Source organism: Ruditapes philippinarum, unplaced genomic scaffold (genome assembly GCF_026571515.1).
Source record: "Ruditapes philippinarum isolate M1 unplaced genomic scaffold, ASM2657151v2 ctg234_1_1_1_1, whole genome shotgun sequence".
In the NCBI taxonomy this organism is placed as follows: domain Eukaryota; kingdom Metazoa; phylum Mollusca; class Bivalvia; order Venerida; family Veneridae; genus Ruditapes; species Ruditapes philippinarum.
Window position 1 is genome coordinate 444,669 of NW_026854287.1, and position 19,218 is coordinate 463,886.

The window sequence follows — 19,218 nt, forward strand, 5'->3', positions numbered from 1 at the left end:
AATCAAAATTAGTAATACGCGACCTCTTAGTCAGTTAAGTTAGACATCCACAATATCCCTTTTTATTTTAAATTACAAGTAAAAAAAATCTAGAATGGTTGGTTGAATTAAAGCTGATTACTTCCGTCATTATTTTTAATTCGCGTTTAAAGTTTAAGGCCTTAATGTGAATGATCATGCATATAGATTTTCGAGACGGAACAAACACATTTGTTAACTACTGACTTGTATGATTGTTTTCCATAGCTCCAAGACAAAAGAGATGAAGGTACGGAGAGCGTATGCAAGAAGAAGCATTCAGCAGTTAGAAATGAGACTCTATTCATATGAAAATGAAACAGTGCATATATAGAGAAACTCACAGCATACAAATGAAAAATCAAACAATGCACAAATGGAAAAATAAACATAAATGGAGAAATAAATAGCGCATAAAATGAAGAAACAAACACTGTACGGACGAGGAACAGCTTTAATATGGAGAAGCAAGGGGAGCGCTGATCCAGGACAAGAAAAATAAACATTGTTCAGACATATATAGACAGTTATGTTAACTGTTTAGTTACAATATATAAAACAATTTTACCACCATTTCTTATGAATAGATTATTATATTGCTGATACTTTATAGTGAAACATATATTCAAGTGTTGAAGGCATGAACTAGAGCTAGAAAAATATGTATCGATATAAGTATATGTAACGTAAATAGTGACGTTTATGCTATTATTTTATTAGTCGTTGGCTCTTGTACACATTTCATCTTGTTTAGTGAACGGTTTTACTTAATTTCAAACCTAACGTTATCTATAGTTTTATAACGGTTGTTATAAAATAAAGTGCATTGTCGTAAAATGTTTAATTTTGTTTGCAGAATACTTTAATTCTGAAATGTGGATACCATCTTTTTTCGATGTGAGATATATTTTTTATCCATGCATAAAAAAAATGATTAAATCAATAATCATCAAATCGGTTTAACTTATATAACGAGGGCCCTTAAAATATGATAGACAAAACATTATTTATTTTTCTTTGATAACAAAGATAAAACAGTATTCGGCATGAATATTTAATATTATAAAAACGTAAAAAAAAGTTAACAGAGAACGAATCAAAAGTTATGTTTTCAAGCCAATTTGAAACAAAGTACTATTCACCACACAGTGCGCTCAGATTACAAAAAAAACGTAAATAACGTCAGCACATTAACATTTCTAGTAATTACGATTCGGCCTTCTCGATACACCTCATTTTTCAAGAACGTCTTTTTACCATACCGCTTATCAATTTCGAGATAAGGTTTTTCGGCCTTCCAATTCCGGTGGTCTCAGTGAAATTTATATCGCATTCATATTCTTTGTATTACCGGCCGATGATTTGTTCAGCTTAACACAAAATTGAAAGCCGTCATATGTTTCTTTTTTTTATTTTTTTTTCATCTGTTAAAATAAATTTCAAATCTTTCAACCACTTTAAATGATATGATGTCAAAATTATGCACGGATGCACTTGAAATGAAAACATCTATGTCCGCCTATTTTTTAGTTTAAATAGGTCAAAAGGTGGTAAATATTTCGCGAATGATGTTTTGGGCTATTTGCCGGTGGTCCCGTGTTACTGGGTCGTGATGGTTGCATTTATTGAACGCCGCCCTTCCTGTTTTCTATATTTAATGAAAGACGAGTAACCAATACTAAGTAGTTTATGTTATCGAATGCGCTTGAACTAAAAAAGAAATAAATATATCTGATATGACGAAACTATTAGGTTAATTAATTGTACTTTGCAAAACAAAGCCAATCAAACTGAAAGAGCCAATTTGCTTTCTCTAGAAGTATACTGGATAATTCTGCTTCCTTTGACAACATCTGAAATTTACTAACAAATACATAGAACAAAATCACATTCGCTGGTTTTATTCACATTGGAATTATATCCTTTCATGTTATAGAAAATAACATATTTATGTTCTTACATTTTTTATTCAAAAGAAAGAAGAGCACATTTTTAGAATAACAACCTCAGTTGCAAGCTAATTTCAGCTTTGGGTTTACGCATTTCTTGCTGATTTTTAATGAATTTTTTGCATCAAAATATCTTATATTATCATGCACAGACAACTTGTAAGTACATTTGGCAGTGTTGGTTATTTTACTATCATGATATATAATTCAATAGTATGAGATAACCCTTGAGGAATTTGCTTAATCAATTAAATTTGTTTCATTGGGAAAATATATTATATTTATATTAATATATGCCGAAAAATATTGATGTTTTCCGCGACTTATATCTTCAGTAAATGTGTACTTGTAATTAAGAATATTAAACAAGACATTTGATATTGTATTCTGACATTTTACCCCAGAAAATTTTATAACTACATTGTATCACGTTGGATGCTCTAATTTACAAATACTGATATCAATTAATGCAAGCATAATCATATCATCCTGTGTTGTTTTTTTAATTATATCATTTGAGAAGCTTTTTGACTTATACGAGTAAATAGGAATATACACTTTTAAAGAAGATACGAAGTGAAAAATATATCAACAAATAATATAGACATACATACAGCCAAAACTAACTTATTTGCTTTGAAATTACTAAGTAGTTTTTAACCAGTCTATTACTTCCAGCTGCACGGTAGAAAAGGATTTACAATTCTTATCATATACCCCTAAGCGACGCATTTATTGCTCCGTAGAACCTCCCGCCGTTTATGTATCAATGAAACATATCGTTTATATCAACAGGATAAAAGGATATGTTTGAGTACCTTTGTTATTTGATGAAAACTTTTTTATTTGAATACATCGAGGAAATCATTTTTAAATCAAATAGAGAAAATAAGAATCCCTAAAGAAAGTCCAACCACGTCAAAATTGAAAATGTTGCAGACTCGGTTTGTTTGACTTAGTTCATGGACGGTACTGTAATGTGCAAACAACCGTCCACGCCCCCTAGCACCGACTTAAGCAGAATTCAAGTCTCAATAATATAACTGTAAAATACGTACAGGGGTACGGTGTTATAAATAGTGATACAAGTTGCTGACAGGAGAATATAGTTTGCATGAGATAGATATATAACGACTCAGGACGTTTTTGTCTTATCCGGTATATGCTTTTCATTAACTTGTGGAACTAAATTATTACAATGTATTTCAGCAAATCAGAGTTCAAGAAATTCATTTGCAGTGTTATGAAAATATCAATGCATAAGCTTGTATATAGAGTTATTTAATGTGCTCAAACTGTATTGCTAAGTTTGTGTCACAAGCAGAAAGAAAGTTTCTAGGATTATTAATTGCAAAATGCAATGCAACAGGTGGTATGCCATTTCATGTTTATACAAAATAATTTGACACCCTAGTTTGGATAGTTTTTGCGTATGGTACTGCCATTTAGGGTACCAGAGAGTTTAGTTGTATAGATGCAATTCAAACCAGAGCCATGCGTTTTTGTCTTTCATGGGAACTTGTAAACATACGCTTAACTTTGCTGTTGCAAGTGAATTGAACTTGGAGCCACTTTTTCCAAAAAAAAAAATAAAATGTGTAGTATTATTATGAGGATTCCTCATAAGCACATAAAATCTGCATTTGCTAAATTTCCGCTGCGGAGTCGCACTAGTAAGACTAGGACTGATCGATATAAAAGACGTACAAAATTAAAATCATTGTACTTTTGAAATGCCCACATTATATTGATATAAGACGAACTCTGTTTGGTAAAGCAAAAGAGATTCATAATGTTTTTATGTTAAATGACGATAAATTTTTGACTGTCCAATGGTAGTATTATCGAATATGTTGCAAAATCCTGCAATTTAATCTTAGAAAAACGTACTAATTCATTGTATTGTAAACAGCTGTTACAGTTTTACCTCATTATAGTCACACTGTAAAACCAAATTTCTTATCAATATTATTACATTATCTTTAGAATTTATATGTACTGCAGTAACTATGTATCTAATAATTTATGAAATATTTTTTGTTTCTCTATTTCAGATAATCTTTGTTTTTTATAATTATCTTATCTTTTATCGGATTGTAGCTAATATATACTGCAAATTTTATGAAAATGCCGGTCCCTTTTTTATTTTAGTTTTTAGTTGCGGAGGGTTATTACAAGGGATTTATAGGTAATGGTTATCGAACTTTTAAAATGTAGATTGTGAAATTAAATGCCTTGGGGTTGCGTTCATTGAACGCCGCGTTTCCTTGTTGATCTTGTTTATCATATTTTAAAATGTATGTAACATATTAATATATTCTCATATACTTCTTTTTAAGAATAACCGTTTGTAAACATGTTTTGAAAATTATGCTATGTTTGTGTTTATGTAAACATAATAATGTTTACATGTGGAAGCGTTTTTTTAAACTAATAGATACAAATATATATATATGTACATGTATAACATAAAGTTAAACAAATTTAAAACATGACAACTACAGCTACATGTTGTAAGTTTTGAGCAAATTATGAAAAGTTAATACTTCAAAAAGAAAACTCCCGTTCAATATTCGAATACCTGAAACAATTGTATATATATTTCAAATACATAGTTTTCACTTGGAAGCGAATAAAGCGATTTTAATAACCACATTTTTACAAAAAAAATGCGAAACGTATCAGCAAACATATCATCAGAACACATTTGTTATGGTTTTTATAACATAATGTAACCTGATGTGAATCAGCGGCAGATGTTTGTTTTATATTATTTCGTCTAAACCACTTCCTCTTGACCAAAAGATAACGATATTCCCTAAACATCTCCAACTAATTTTTTATTTTTTCAATACGCTTCATTACGGTCTTTTGTTATCTTGTCTGATATCAGAAGATCCGGACTCAGGTTGTATATCATAATTTAACAATAAATATTTTGAGATGAACATTTTCAATGTCGATTCAAAACAGTTTTGAGTATTTTATCTTTTTATAGAAAAAAGGTTATAGGTTTGGATTTATTCACTACATCAGATTAATAACGACATCAACTAGTAACGGTACAATGTCCTCCACATAGATTTAAGCTAAACTGTACATGATAAGGACTACCCGTATAAATTTCGAATAATATATTCAATCTTTGTTTTTAGAGATCTGAAAAAGGGTGATCCCGAAGAAGCATAAATCACAACACAATTACATGAAAATAGCAATTTGATTGGATCTGCATTTGAGGGACATGAAAACTTGCAACACCAGTCAAAGTATCCATTTTCTTATCTCTTTTTTAATTTGATCCTTCCTTTTATTATTTACAAATTCAAGAAGTAAATATTACATGACTTTGTGCTTAATATATTTGATAATCGAAACATTACAACCTGATCAGTAAGAGGGCACCAAATCAACTCCCGGTGAGACAATTTGCATACTTTCAAACGCTGTAAACAAATAGGTTTTAATAACTTAATCTCCGTGACTCGGATGTGTCTTCTTGTCAACAGTATAACTGTCGGTTAGGCATATTCTTTTTAAATACAGATTATTTATAAACACTGCTCTTGCAATTAATGTACATTAACCTTTAACTTTAGAGGCATTTGATCTGATTGTAAGAACGTTACGTCAAGATTTATAAAACATTTTATAATCAAAATAATAATACCATCGAACTTTTTTAAACTGACAGACCAAATAGGGGACTCTGTGATAGATTTTTGTGCACTGTACTTCAGATCAACGAAAAAAAGCATTTATACCAAATTTGGAGTCAATCATACTTAAAGTGACCGAGTTATGCTTTGGACAAGCCTTTTAAATTGAGTCTAAAATTAACAATAACTCAAGAATCATACAGTACAGAGTACCGATCCCTCACTGCACTTCTTCTCAATTAGATCTATCATCCTATAAAGTTTCAAATACATAGCTTTTATTGTTTAGGAGAAATGGCCCGGACAAAAATAAATGCATGAACATTAACAAAGGATAATAACTAAAAAAAAGTGCAGAGTAATGATTCTTGTGAACTGCACTTCGGATCATTAAAGAAGCATGCATACCAAGTTTAGAGTCAATCCATCCTATAGTGACTGAGTTATGCTCCAGACAAGCCTATGGGAACGCCGAAACCGCCAACAAAAGTAACGTCTTTATATCGATTTTTCAAGGCCACAAATAAGATGATTGAAATAAAACCTATTTCATTTTATTCCCCTTTAATTACTGTTAGTAATTAAACCTGAACTGATTTTTAACTCGTGAAATATTTATAACATTAATGCAATTATGTCAAATGTGTGTTAGATTTGTTGCAATTATTAAGCAATCAAAATACAGCAAGGTCTTGTGAAACTGTCTGAAGTCTGCAATATTTCTAATTATCTCAAATATACCAAACATAATATTTAGAGAGGTACCATTAATGAGGTAGTAACTGCTATCATTATATTTCATCTGAATTTAAAGTTAAAGAGAGATCATGCAGGTGTTTCAAGACAAAACCCATTGAATAAAGAACTGAATTGTATGTAAAAAACTTTATATTAATAGCTCCTAGATAAAGAAACCAACAGTTAACAGATGGAGAAACGGACAAAATATAATGTACTTAGATGTACAGACAGCATGTATATGAAGAAACAGCGTATAAATGTGGAACGTTATATAAACACTGTGTATGGTAAAACACACAAACGCGTCTTTTCGCTCAGTATAAAATATCGGTTAAAAAGACAGGAATTCTACACGAAACAACGGATAACAATCTCTAAATATACTCAGCATGAGAGAAAACTTCCCAACAAATTACTCAACGCAAAGGGGCCTCATTTGAGCGCTGCGAATCAAATACATGACATCGAAAATAACCATTCAGACAAGTTCGATTACTACAACACCACAACGACGTAAAACGGTCTGCCCGAGGTTCAATGTTTTGTTACCAAAGAGAGAAGTTCAAAAACAGTTTATTTCAGAGAAATAAAGGATTTTTTATTTTAAAAAGCCCTTGATCTTCTAAGATCTCGACAACTTCCCATGTTTTAACCTTTCTGTCGAAATCATTTTTATTTGACACCCAATCGATTTTGCATTCGCGGTTATGTCCAATTTGCTCTTTATTTCATTCATAACTCAGGTTACTCGGTACTAAATCTTATCAATAGTATTAGCCTTAGGATAGTTAGCTTGAAGTTGGAAAACCTAATCTTATCAAAGTTTTGAAGGCAGGCATTTTTGAGATTAAGATGGCGAGAGATTGCGTTTCTTTCGCGAACTGTTTTTTTTTTGTAATTTTAAATGCATGGAACTATGTTTGTTTTATATTTAAATGCATGGTAGGTGTTGACTATAATGTGTTCTAGCATAGTTTGTTTGAAATTTCTGCTATCAATTTTAAAATAAATCTTAAAGTATATATAAGTTAAAGGGCATCTGGTGTCAATGAATGATAAGAAATGTTAAGATATATTACAATTTTTGTTGAGGCTGATTTCAAATAAAAGAACAAAAGTGTTGACTAGATCATTGTCGTACAAACCTTTAATTGGCTTGGCAAATATTAAATATAAATATCTTTTCACTTCCATCCCTCAGCACTAGCAACAAAGTACTTAAGTAGCAACACCATTACTTGGCAAATGATGCAGTATTAGTACCTGTACTACATTTTGGTTCAGTGCTGAGGTACCAGAATTTTCATTTTTAGAATTAATTATGCACCAGTACCTTCATTTAATCACCATACAAACAACAAATACATATATTATTATATATGTATAGTTCGTATTCCATATATGTTTTCAACAAGAAAGTTTTACCACAAAAAATGTTTCCTGGTTATTTAATTAAAAGACTGAAAAATATATTCAGCCAAAAAAGTATTTATTATTTACATTAACGGTTAACCACATTATATTTCATAAGAGATATTAACAATCGAACACATATTTAAAACAGATCATTTATATCTTGTTATCACTTATACATAGAATTATTACTTTTACAGTTGATGTCAATTAGTTTCATGATGTAGCTATTTCTAAATGCAAAAATGGTGTGATTGATATTTTGCTATAACGATTTACCTTTGTGCGTACGCGTAATAAAATAAATAAAATAAACTCTTGTTTTGTTCTGTTCTGATAAAATTTGAATCCTATAGGTGTAATTTTAGTCAATTGTGTTTTTAACATAAAACTTAACAGTTATGAGAATAGCCTGTGTTAACCCTTCACACATTCACGAACAAATATGTTCGTCTCTTTAGTTCTTCCATTCACACTTTCATTATAATAACCAGTCCCTTTTTATCTAATTGCTTTTAACATATACACCTTCACACCTTCATGAACAAATATAGTTTACTCTTTAGTTCTTCCATTCACACTTTCATTATAATAACCAGTCCCTTTTTATCTAATTTTTTTAACATATACACATACAAACTGCTACTATAATAGAAATAAACTCATTTTAGGATGTTTTTTCTACTGTACAGCTACATGTTATGTAGGGCAATTTCTCATAAAATGTTACATAACATGACTGTCTTAAACCATATTACAAATAAATACATTAAAAATAATATGCAAGACGGAAGTCAGTTATTTCATTACTTTATTCAGATAAGAAGTTGCACTTTCATAAATAAATAAAATAGTATACAAAATAAAATTGATCTCTTTTGCGTTCTTTGAACGCAACCTTTCCTTGTTGATCTTGTTTATCATTTTTAAATAGTTTACGACAACTAAAGTATTGCCTTCGTACTGCATTCTTAGTGCCACTTTATTGGGACAGTTATATAGCAGTACCAGTACCACTTTTTTGGGACAGTAAACCAGTACCAGTTCCACCTTTTGGGGACAGTAATGCATTACCATTACCAAAATTATCAAAATTGTGAGTATGTCTAAAATGCATGTCAGAAAATAATGTTATAATGTTTTCAATTAACAATTATGTTTGAAATGCTAAGAATTCTAACATTGCATTTATCTACATTGATCAACAACGCTACTTCCCTAACAGTACCAACTAACCTGTCAGTTTGGTTTATTTTCGTTTGAAAAATTAACACCGGTCAATATTTTACAAACAACAAGCTGTTGTAAATTTTTACAATATTTTGTTTACGAACAAATAGCACATAATCTTCGGCTGGATATTTTTCACATTTCTTTAAAAAGAAATGTCAGTCATCTGTTTGTTTGCGTTGCATAAGTAAAACGCAATATACGATTTTAGAGGTAAATTTCCACTATCTGCTAAAGCTTGAGATCTATTACAAAATAACATAATGTAAAATGTACTTATCAACTGTTGAAGTATCAATATATTAAGAATCTTCTTCTATATAAATAAAAGGAACAAGAAGATTCTAAAAATAAGATAGATATTATGCAAAGTTGTTACGATTGTTGATGTAAGATTAGAGGAAATAAATGGTTTATCTGGTATAATTTGGACATAAACTTCGAAAACATCGGTTTTCAAGTGTTTCATACACAATTGCAACATATCTGTTAACCTTTATTTTAGTTTTGACCTGAAACTTGATTGAAGATATCATTTGCTTAAAAAAGTTTATATGTCTTTCGTTTTGACTGAGAGGCTTAAATTCTCTACAGTTTATGTTTTGAACGATAATGGCACCTGTTAAATTTCTACGTATTGTAAATGAAATATTGTTGTAAAATTGTAGAGTAACAAGTTGTTGTTACCACTTGTACAATACAGGACATTTTTATGGGTTCATTTTCTATATATAATATCATGTATTTCTCGTATGTACAACTTAACCAGGTCCTTATTCTTCACCTTTCTTATTTTCATTCTTAGCATGATAAAGTAAGCGCCTTACTTTCTAAGTATTACAAATACAGGGTGTATCTAGCACCTGTGTTAAAAAGTAAGATAATTTGAATGGTTGGTAAATTGATAAAAAAATACTCGAATAATGAAGAAATGTACGACACTTACACCGGAACTGCAATTTTTATTAACTCTTTTGAATTACACCAAAGTGAAATTAAGGAATCAAATTGATAAAAACAAAACACCACTCAGAACGATATACTTTCAAAAAAACATTTAATACTCGCTGCGCAAGATATTTTAAGATGTTATTGAAACATGACGTGATAAGAAAACATGACAGGAATGGAAATATCATTAAGTATTTTAATGTATTTTACCTTCTTCGGTTCATCTATTTTAGGTGTACAGGTACAAAAGAACGTTTATCATTATAGACTTTGACATTGAAATAAAGAATTAAAATCTCAAATGTGTCCACAAATAATTTGATTGTAGCAAGCAGCTTTTTTTCTCTTCTGATATATGTTACTAAATAATTCTTCATTTTCAGCTGATTGCCTCACCTTATGACGTCCACGTGAAGTTTTGATGCACACATGTACCTTTTAAATGACCTTTGATATGAGTCACCACTTTGGTGTAAATGAAATGTACGTGCTCGATTCACTATTGTTTTGTTTCATACGTCTTGTTATTGTTCCCGTGGTAACACATCGAGGGCTTAGAGCGAAACTGGTCCATCTTTATCTAGAAGTAGAAGGAGCTCTAATCCCTATTCTTTGTTCTTTTGAAATGGTTAACAATTGAACGGAATAGAACGATTAGTAAAACATCTCATAAAACTCACCTTGAAGGTTTTCATGTGTGTCTTCATTAACATTGTGTTTGCTACTGTCCAACTTGTCCACGAATATTACAACATGTATATTGTTAGTTTATAAATCCATTAATAAATTCTTCACTTAGAACTAAACTAATGCAAACTTTTAGATCCATGTTTTTATTCCTATCTCATTATTAAACAAGATCACAGACAAAATACAAATAAAATCACCCACGCATATATTACGTAATTAGGTTTCATTCGATACAAAATAACATACTGAAAAGACAGTTGATTATCACAAATACTTATTTTCTGTCCCTAGAAATAAACTTCATTTTTTTGTATTACTTAAAAACTCTTGATACTTACTAACATAGTTACAGAGTATCGAAATAAAAAATAAGAATAATCTCATTCATTGAATAATTTGTTAAAATCCCCCTTTTTCCAAAAAGTAATCATTCTTTTGGTAAGGTTCATAATAATTCATCAAAGAAAGGAAATTATTTTCGAAAAATTAGATCAGTTGTAAGTTTATTTCTGATTTGATTTAACACCTTGCTGATTGCATTTATATTTAATATTTAATATGATCATACGTAGACATGCAGATGATTGGGTAGTTAAGTTACAAATCGTAAATGATTCAGTCAGTAAACATTTATAATAAGCAATACTAGTAAGTAAATTTGGCAGTGTTGATCGTCTAACCATCCTAATAAATCAATAGTATGAAATATTATTCGAGGATTTTTTCCCAAGCAATTTAAGAGCTAGGTTCATTAACCACGGATTTTTGCCAAAGATTTTGGCAAAAAGTCATTCTATGCAAATTTCTTGTTTTTCAGTTATATTCTATAAATTCAATCCCAAAATGTTTAACACGTCTAGATTTATAGTCATATGATTATATTTAGTATGAATAATGTTCAATTCAAATATCCCTATTTTCATCAAAATTATGAATAATTACGTACTTTTGACGTTGAAAACGAACATTAAAGTATTAGCACTGTCAATGAGAAACTAATTGATACGAGGTGTTTAGCAAAACGAATACAGAAGGAATTCTGAGTACTAGAGTACTTTTAAATTGTAGAAGGGATTGACATATACTTGCTGTCGTTAATTTGTACTTTAAAAGAAGGTCACTTAAAATATCCTGATATTACAATAATTAAAAGAAACATTATAATAAATTATCGTCTCTTTTGCTGTAAATCAGTTATAATATTTTTGAAAAGCACTATGTAGATTTTAAAAAGTCAAGTCTATTCCTTCCAACTATATTGTAGGTAATTCTTAGTCTATCAATATGATATGATATACTTAAGCATTGCATATTTTGCTTGTAAGAAATCCCTATCTTTTTATCGATCATATTTATCAACAGGATATGATAAGGTTATAAGTTTATGATATCTTAAATTATCAGGAAACCTTGATTAACTTCAGGTCTAAAGGTACATACATAAGATGGTCAGAAAACTCTACAAAAAGAATAAAGCCGTTTCAGCTAGTTTATATTTATATCGTGTTTTTGCCCTACATTTTTGTTCGTTTATTGAGAATGCTTTGATTTCAATCTTTCTGACAGTTATTTTCCATAAACTGTCCTCAGTAACGTTACTACGTGTGCCTACAAAAAGTTTGTCAATGGCGCAAACGCTAATAAATAAAACATTTTAAACACCTAAATTTGTTCTGTCATGACTCTTTTTGTGCTGTTTTTATTTTAAGTTTTTTATTTTATTTTTATATTGTCTTATTACAGTTACCACAAAGATGTAAAACGTCAGGAAGATATTAACGAGTCATCAAAGAGATGTCTTTTTGGATAAACTAAATAAACAAAGATTGCTATTTTTAAATATTTAATGTTGTATCATAGTTCGGAGACCTTTCTGTTGAAAATGTGTCAGGGTTAAATCGTAAACATAAACATGCACCGTGCGTTAACTGGAGTGCGGGTATTAGCTACCCGCACTCCAGAGCATGCCCATTGATTGGCTCATTTTTGCTGGGGTTTACATATTGTGACGGCAGAGAAAGGAAAAGCGACAGAAAAATCATATTCAGATGTTCGTTCATTGGTTCATTTTTGCCGGGGTTTCATATTGTGACAACAGGGAACGTGTTTTTATGTTTGACTATGATACAAAAGAGAAAGAACACCAAAACACTCGGTAATCTGATTAATACTCGGGGGCTACGCCCCCTCGTACAAATCAGATAACCTCGGGTTTCGGTGCTCTTTCTATTACTTATTTCATTGCTCACGATCGATCTGCATTTCTAAGTTTCCTTCTTATTTCGCTGCGGCCTTGACATTTGAGTTGTATAAGACTTGTAAGACTATAGTCACAGTGAAACTCATTTTGCCATAAAACAGTCCTTGTGTTGGTAAGGGTAACGATTTGCTTTGTGTTCTTCAAAGATTTCATGATTATCAATGCAGTTGATAAATATAACCACCGTTTAAATAAATCTGTGGTGTGGTAGCTTGTCTTTGTATATGATTTTAGAGTAGAAGAAATTCAAACCGTGAAAATAGCCAACACTGTTACCTTAAAATATGGAAATTTTGAGCGCATTCAAATTCACACAACCTCGGCCTCATTCAGAAATACCATTTTATCCTTGAATTAAAACTTGCATAAGCTGACACCTGTTTGTTTTTTTATACAGAGTATTTTTGCGTTGTACGATATTTTCTACGTTATAATTGATTTTAACACTTTAACACTTTATTGTGTTGACGATTGAATACTGCGTTGCTTGGAGCGTATTGAATGATGTACCTTTTGTTTGCTCTCACAGTGTTCACCAAATCGAGTCTGCAATTTTTACCATTATTATTGTGTTTTCTTTGCTCTTGAGCGATCTTACCATCTTTACAAATTAAAATGTTAGATTTTAAATCAGCAAATTCTGCAGTGACAGGATAAAGAAATAAAAAAAGATAGAAGAACAATAAGACAAATATTCTTTAATAATTTATATAATTGATAATAACTTTTTGTTAAGTGGGTACTTATAGCCGGCTGTTGAGAATATTTTGTACCAAAAAATCTTTTTAAAGAACAAAGCCAATACTTTACATCCTTCGTTATCCTTACAGCTGATTTTTGTTGTTACAAATGCTTAATGTTAACACAATGTGGATACTTATTTATTTACAAACCTATAACAGTTGATACCATCCATTAAAGCATTTTGTATACCTGATTAATATCACATAAAATAGCATTCAATTTTAGTATCAAACGATTTGTAAGCCTATTTCACTCTTGTAACCAGTTGTTTTATGAGTCAGGGTTAAAGAAAGGTGGTTGGTTGGTTTGTGCTAATGTTTTTCATCTGTTAATAAGATTCTCTGATAAAGTACAGCTGATAAAATATATGTTATACTTAATGCATATTATATATATTGTTTTTAATGTTTTTTCAGTCAGAAATGGGAGATTGAATTTTAAAATACCATATACTTTCAAAACATTGCAGTTATTTTCCAAAGCAAAACTGACCATATCATACAGAAAATATATGAAATTTAAACTGCTTATGATTGAATAGTTAAACAATGAATTTGGTTGTTAAAATTTGTATTTAAAAAAATATGTTAGCCTCAGAAAATAACACAATAAAACGCACACAATGACATTGATATTTATATGTGGTATATGTGATATTCTATTCTATAATTATCCGAAATAAATCATTTAAATTAATGCTCTTTCATTAAAATATTGTGTATTATTAAATAGTTTCATTATATCATTATACATAATTTGTTCATTACATATTGTAATATTTTAATATTATAATGTAAATAAAACATTAAAATGTACGTTTTGTTGCATGGAAGATCATATGAATATATCGAAAGACAGACCCAGCATAGCTGCAATAGATACGAATAGGTATGATTTACGCAGAATTTCTCTTTACTATTTGGAAGTATGAACGCCGAGGAAACAAGTGGGTATGCTTTTTTTTTTCAGGTGATGCGATTTGAATCTCTTTGCGATGGTAAAATAGATGTTTCTTTGTGCGTGCAATTATTAGCGATATATGTGTTACACAAAACAGTTTTTATTCTTATTTACTTGCAAATGAATACTGAGAGGTTATAAGCATAGATAAGGGGCGTCCGTGGCTAAGAGGTAATGGTCAGTGTCTTCAAATCACCTGCCTTTTATCGCTGTAGGTTTCAGTCGCTCTAGCGTCTTCGGATTATTCATGTGGAAAAAAAACTATTTTTGAATTGAATTATTACTGTCTTTGCGACCATTAAAGAGCTACATGTATGTTAGCCTGCTCTTCTTTAGAAAATAGATACAATATTTGCATTTCTTATTTTCCAAAGCAAAACTGACCATATCATACAGAAAATATATGAAATTTAAACTGCTTATGATTGAATAGTTAAACAATGAATTTGGTTGTTAAAATTTGTATTTAAAAAAATATGTTAGCCTCAGAAAATAACACAATAAAACGCACACAATGACATTGATATTTATATGTGGTATATGTGATATTCTATTCTATAATTATCCGAAATAAATCATTTAAATTAATGCTCTTTCATTAAAATATTGTGTATTATTAAATAGTTTCATTATATCATTATACATAATTTGTTCATTACATATTGTAATATTTTAATATTATAATGTAAATAAAACATTAAAATGTACGTTTTGTTGCATGGAAGATCATATGAATATATCGAAAGACAGACCCAGCATAGCTGCAATAGATACGAATAGGTATGATTTACGCAGAATTTCTCTTTTACTATTTGGAAGTATGAAACGCCGAGAAACAAGTGGGTATGCTTTTTTCAGTAATGATTTGAATCATCTGCTGTCAAAAAGTGTTTCTTTGCATGACTGCATATAGCGGACAAGTGTTACAACATTGGTTAGTCTTCATTCATGCAAAATCCACATGTAAGGTTATAGCAGATCAAGCGTCGTTTGCTTAAAAAATATTCTGTTTAAATAGCTTTATGCTGTAGTTCAGTGAACGTTTATTATCAATAAAGTAAATATTACTAAAATACATTTGAATTTGCAGTCAGAGGAATTAATTTAATTTCAAAGATTGCATATTATTCTTTTACCAAGCGTTTACAACATAAAGTATTCTTTACTATAGGCTGTACAAAGCCAAACCATGTTACTATAATTTTATCATGTCGTTTACTGGGAATATGGATTGCTTCCAGACAATATTGTGTTTGAAATATTTCATTTCAAAGCTTGTCTAGCAGATAACATTGAATATTATATTCTTTGATTTAAGATATTAAGTTTTATGGTTATTACAAACAACAAACATGATAAAATGTTAATTTGTAGTGAGAGTGTTTGAAGTTCGAAAACGTGCTTGTTGAAAGTTACAAGTATAAGCAATTAAGAAATAATTAATGTATCGATCATTTACGCTTCTTACTTTTTTCTGATTTGATTATAACCTGATTTGACAAGCTTGTTTACTGATATTTACGGTGCTTTTATTCATTTCTATACATATTTTTTCATAATTTCAAAAAGTACAAATTATCATAACAATTTAAAACTAAATTTTTGTACGTAGCATTTATCTTATTCAAATCATGTTTTTAAATGAATGAGCGATGCAGATGTCCAAACGGATTTTTCTTTTAATCATGGTTTTTAGTTCAATTATTTTATTTGCATTGTGTTTTAAAATTGAATAACTTTCTATGATTGATGGTCGGAAGTGAAAAATATGGAGTTCTCAACATGAATTTTAAACCATATGGTATCGTTTCATGATAATATTTTCAGAAAAAAGATAGGCCTTTCTGCGAGAAAGACGTTCTCTTTCAAAAGTTGAAAGGGCGAGACACTGTATAACCATATTTTATAAAAAAATAATACTATGATGCAACATTATATCAATATTTTATTCATTGATGGTAACTACATCATTGATTCATTTTCGTAGAAATGCTTTTCATTGCATATTTTATCTAATTGACAAAAGCAATATACGTTCACTTATACTATGAGACATAAGTAGAGAATATTTGATGTGTTAAACCCTCCAAACATTTACGCATTGTTCACCCTCGGGGCATGTGATGAAGCAAAGTTTCGTAAAAATATGATATTTGATCTTTTTAGTCATTTGAATGCTTATCCTAAAATCTTTTTTTTCGTGAAAATGTAAATGCTTGTTTTTGTTCGCATTTACGGCGTTAGGATGAACTCAGTATCGCAGATTCTTAAATTAAAATTTGATGCAGTTTCCAACGCGCGTTTAGTATCAATAGGAAGAGCATCAGATGGTAATGCTAGTAAATAAGTACTATGAACGATTAATTCATAACTTAAAGCGGTGTAAAAGTATATAATTTTTCGTAGAACTACTTTATCAGCTAGTGCACTTACAACGGAAAAACAAAATGAAAAAGCTAATAAAGAAATTATAAGTCGATATTTAATGCGATTCTTAAATAAAATTGAGTTAAAAGCGTTTCAGAATAAATATGGTTATTCCTAAAAAACGGAGAGATCAAAGGATCGTAAAATTTGCACACAAGTTAATAGTATACATATAAAAATCGCCGCAAAAAATCTAGTCGCGCCATATAATATAAAAATATTTTAGTGAACTCTCTTTAAGCAACGAAATTTCCCATTAACTCGATTTCATCGAAAGTTTCTTATACTAATGGAGAAGTTCATTCTACACTATCCACAAGAAGCAGAAGAAGAAGATTATATGTAAAAAATATTGTTAATTGTTTTTTTTACTGGATTTATCTATCTTACAAAGTTACCTTTTTTAGAAGTTTATAAATTTGTACCATGATCCATACAACTTGTGAAAAACACGTTAATGTTGAGTTCATACATCTAAAATTTAAATGTTATCTATTACATATAAAAAGAATTAATTTGTTATTCAATAACAAACATTCTCAGATAACTCACCTTTGTAGCGGTTTTCATGTGTATCTTCATTTACATCGTTCTTCTTATTCGGCGCGTCTGTCTTGTCCATGTATAAAACTATATTGTAAATTTCTAAATCCATTAACAATATCTTCTATTATAATAGATAAAAACATAGGTTACATCCATAGTTGTTTGATGTCTGAATCACGTTTCAATCATGAATTTAATCCGCACTATTTCATAAATAATGTTACATAATTTAAAATTCAGTCCGTGGCGAATTAATGACTTCAATTATAATTATTATATAATTTACTGTTAACTAAATGTGTTTACGATGATTGCCAGTTTTATCATTGGAATAATGTGGTGTAAAATCTTATTTGTCATATGCTTTACAAGCTTATTTTTAACTTGAATTCAACGTTGGCATCACTTTTATCCAAAAATTACTAAAAAAGGAATCAAAAATAAAGAAATATTTCATATGTATGCATCGCATTCAAATCAAACAATAATTATAAGATAGACTTAGTTTTCCTTGATGTTAACACGTCTGTTCTTTTTCTTAAACTTTAGTTCATCAACAAAATAAAAATAATTTGAAGTAGTAACCAATTAAAACTGAGAAAATCTCAATTAACAAATATCCGTATAATCAAAATTACAATTATATCCGTATGGTTGTGAATAGTTCGTTATGATTGCTAAAATCATCAAAGAATAAGTATATTTATTCAGGATAACCAACTAAATTATGAACGTATTTAACACCTTTCTGACTGATTATATTTATATTTCAAAGTATCTCACTTTATGTTAGAAATTCAGATGCTTGGGTAATTAACCGTAAAACGAAAATGCTTCGAAATAGTATAGGATTCAGTCGGTAAAAAGGTTTGATGTACAACGTATAGCCATCAAACTACCCGATATAGATCGCTGATATAAAATAATCCTTGAGGAATTTGTTAGATCGATTAAGTTAGTTTCATTGAGAAAATATTTCTTTGAATAATTTTCGTTTCGCATTTATACATTGATGTTTGTCTAGTAAACAAGAACAGTGCGAATTGAGAAACAAAAGCTGACTGGAAATATAAGAAATATATAATATTATATATTTTATTATAAGACATATTTGACTGTGAATTTTTGGGCACTGATTTTTTCCATCGTAGTTTTTTTTTGCACTCCATTCAAAATTTTAAATGAGTGGTTTAATTCATTTTCTTAAGAATGATCATTCTAATATATCAATAATTATATTCATTTTATTAAATAATGTTCTATATTATCGAGAAATGAAATATACATATAAATGGAGGCGTACAAAGCAGGAAAATATTAGACGAGCCAGCAAACAATTATTTCGTTTTCTTACATAACAAAGTTGTTTTTGAAAGTATGCCTTGTTTACGCTGTCCAGTCTTATGGTAGCTCCTTAACATTTCTATCTCTGTACTTTTCAAAACTCAATCCATTTAGTGTTACAATTAAAAGTACTACAAATGAATACAGGTATTTTACGAAAAGTTTAACCATATCAAAATCTAATCATATTTAACTCTACAACTGATTTAAATCTTATTAAACCTGGTGTCACGACTTATTTGAACGAAATAGGTTAATATTCTACTTATTTCACTCTTTTCACGCA

At 29.6% G+C, this 19,218-nt stretch overlaps 1 protein-coding gene across 1 annotated transcript in view; it reads right to left on the reverse strand.

Annotated features, from left to right (window-relative positions):
- Positions 1–18,393, reverse strand: part of LOC132739682 (uncharacterized) — a 49,985-nt gene extending 31,592 nt beyond the window's left edge. Inside the window, exon 1 of the mRNA XM_060727443.1 lies at positions 17,595–18,393. Within this exon, the coding sequence (XP_060583426.1) occupies positions 17,595–17,697 (103 nt within the window). The 5' untranslated portion in view covers positions 17,698–18,393. The remainder of the gene's footprint in view (positions 1–17,594) is intronic.
- Between the last annotated feature and the right edge of the window lie 825 nt (positions 18,394–19,218).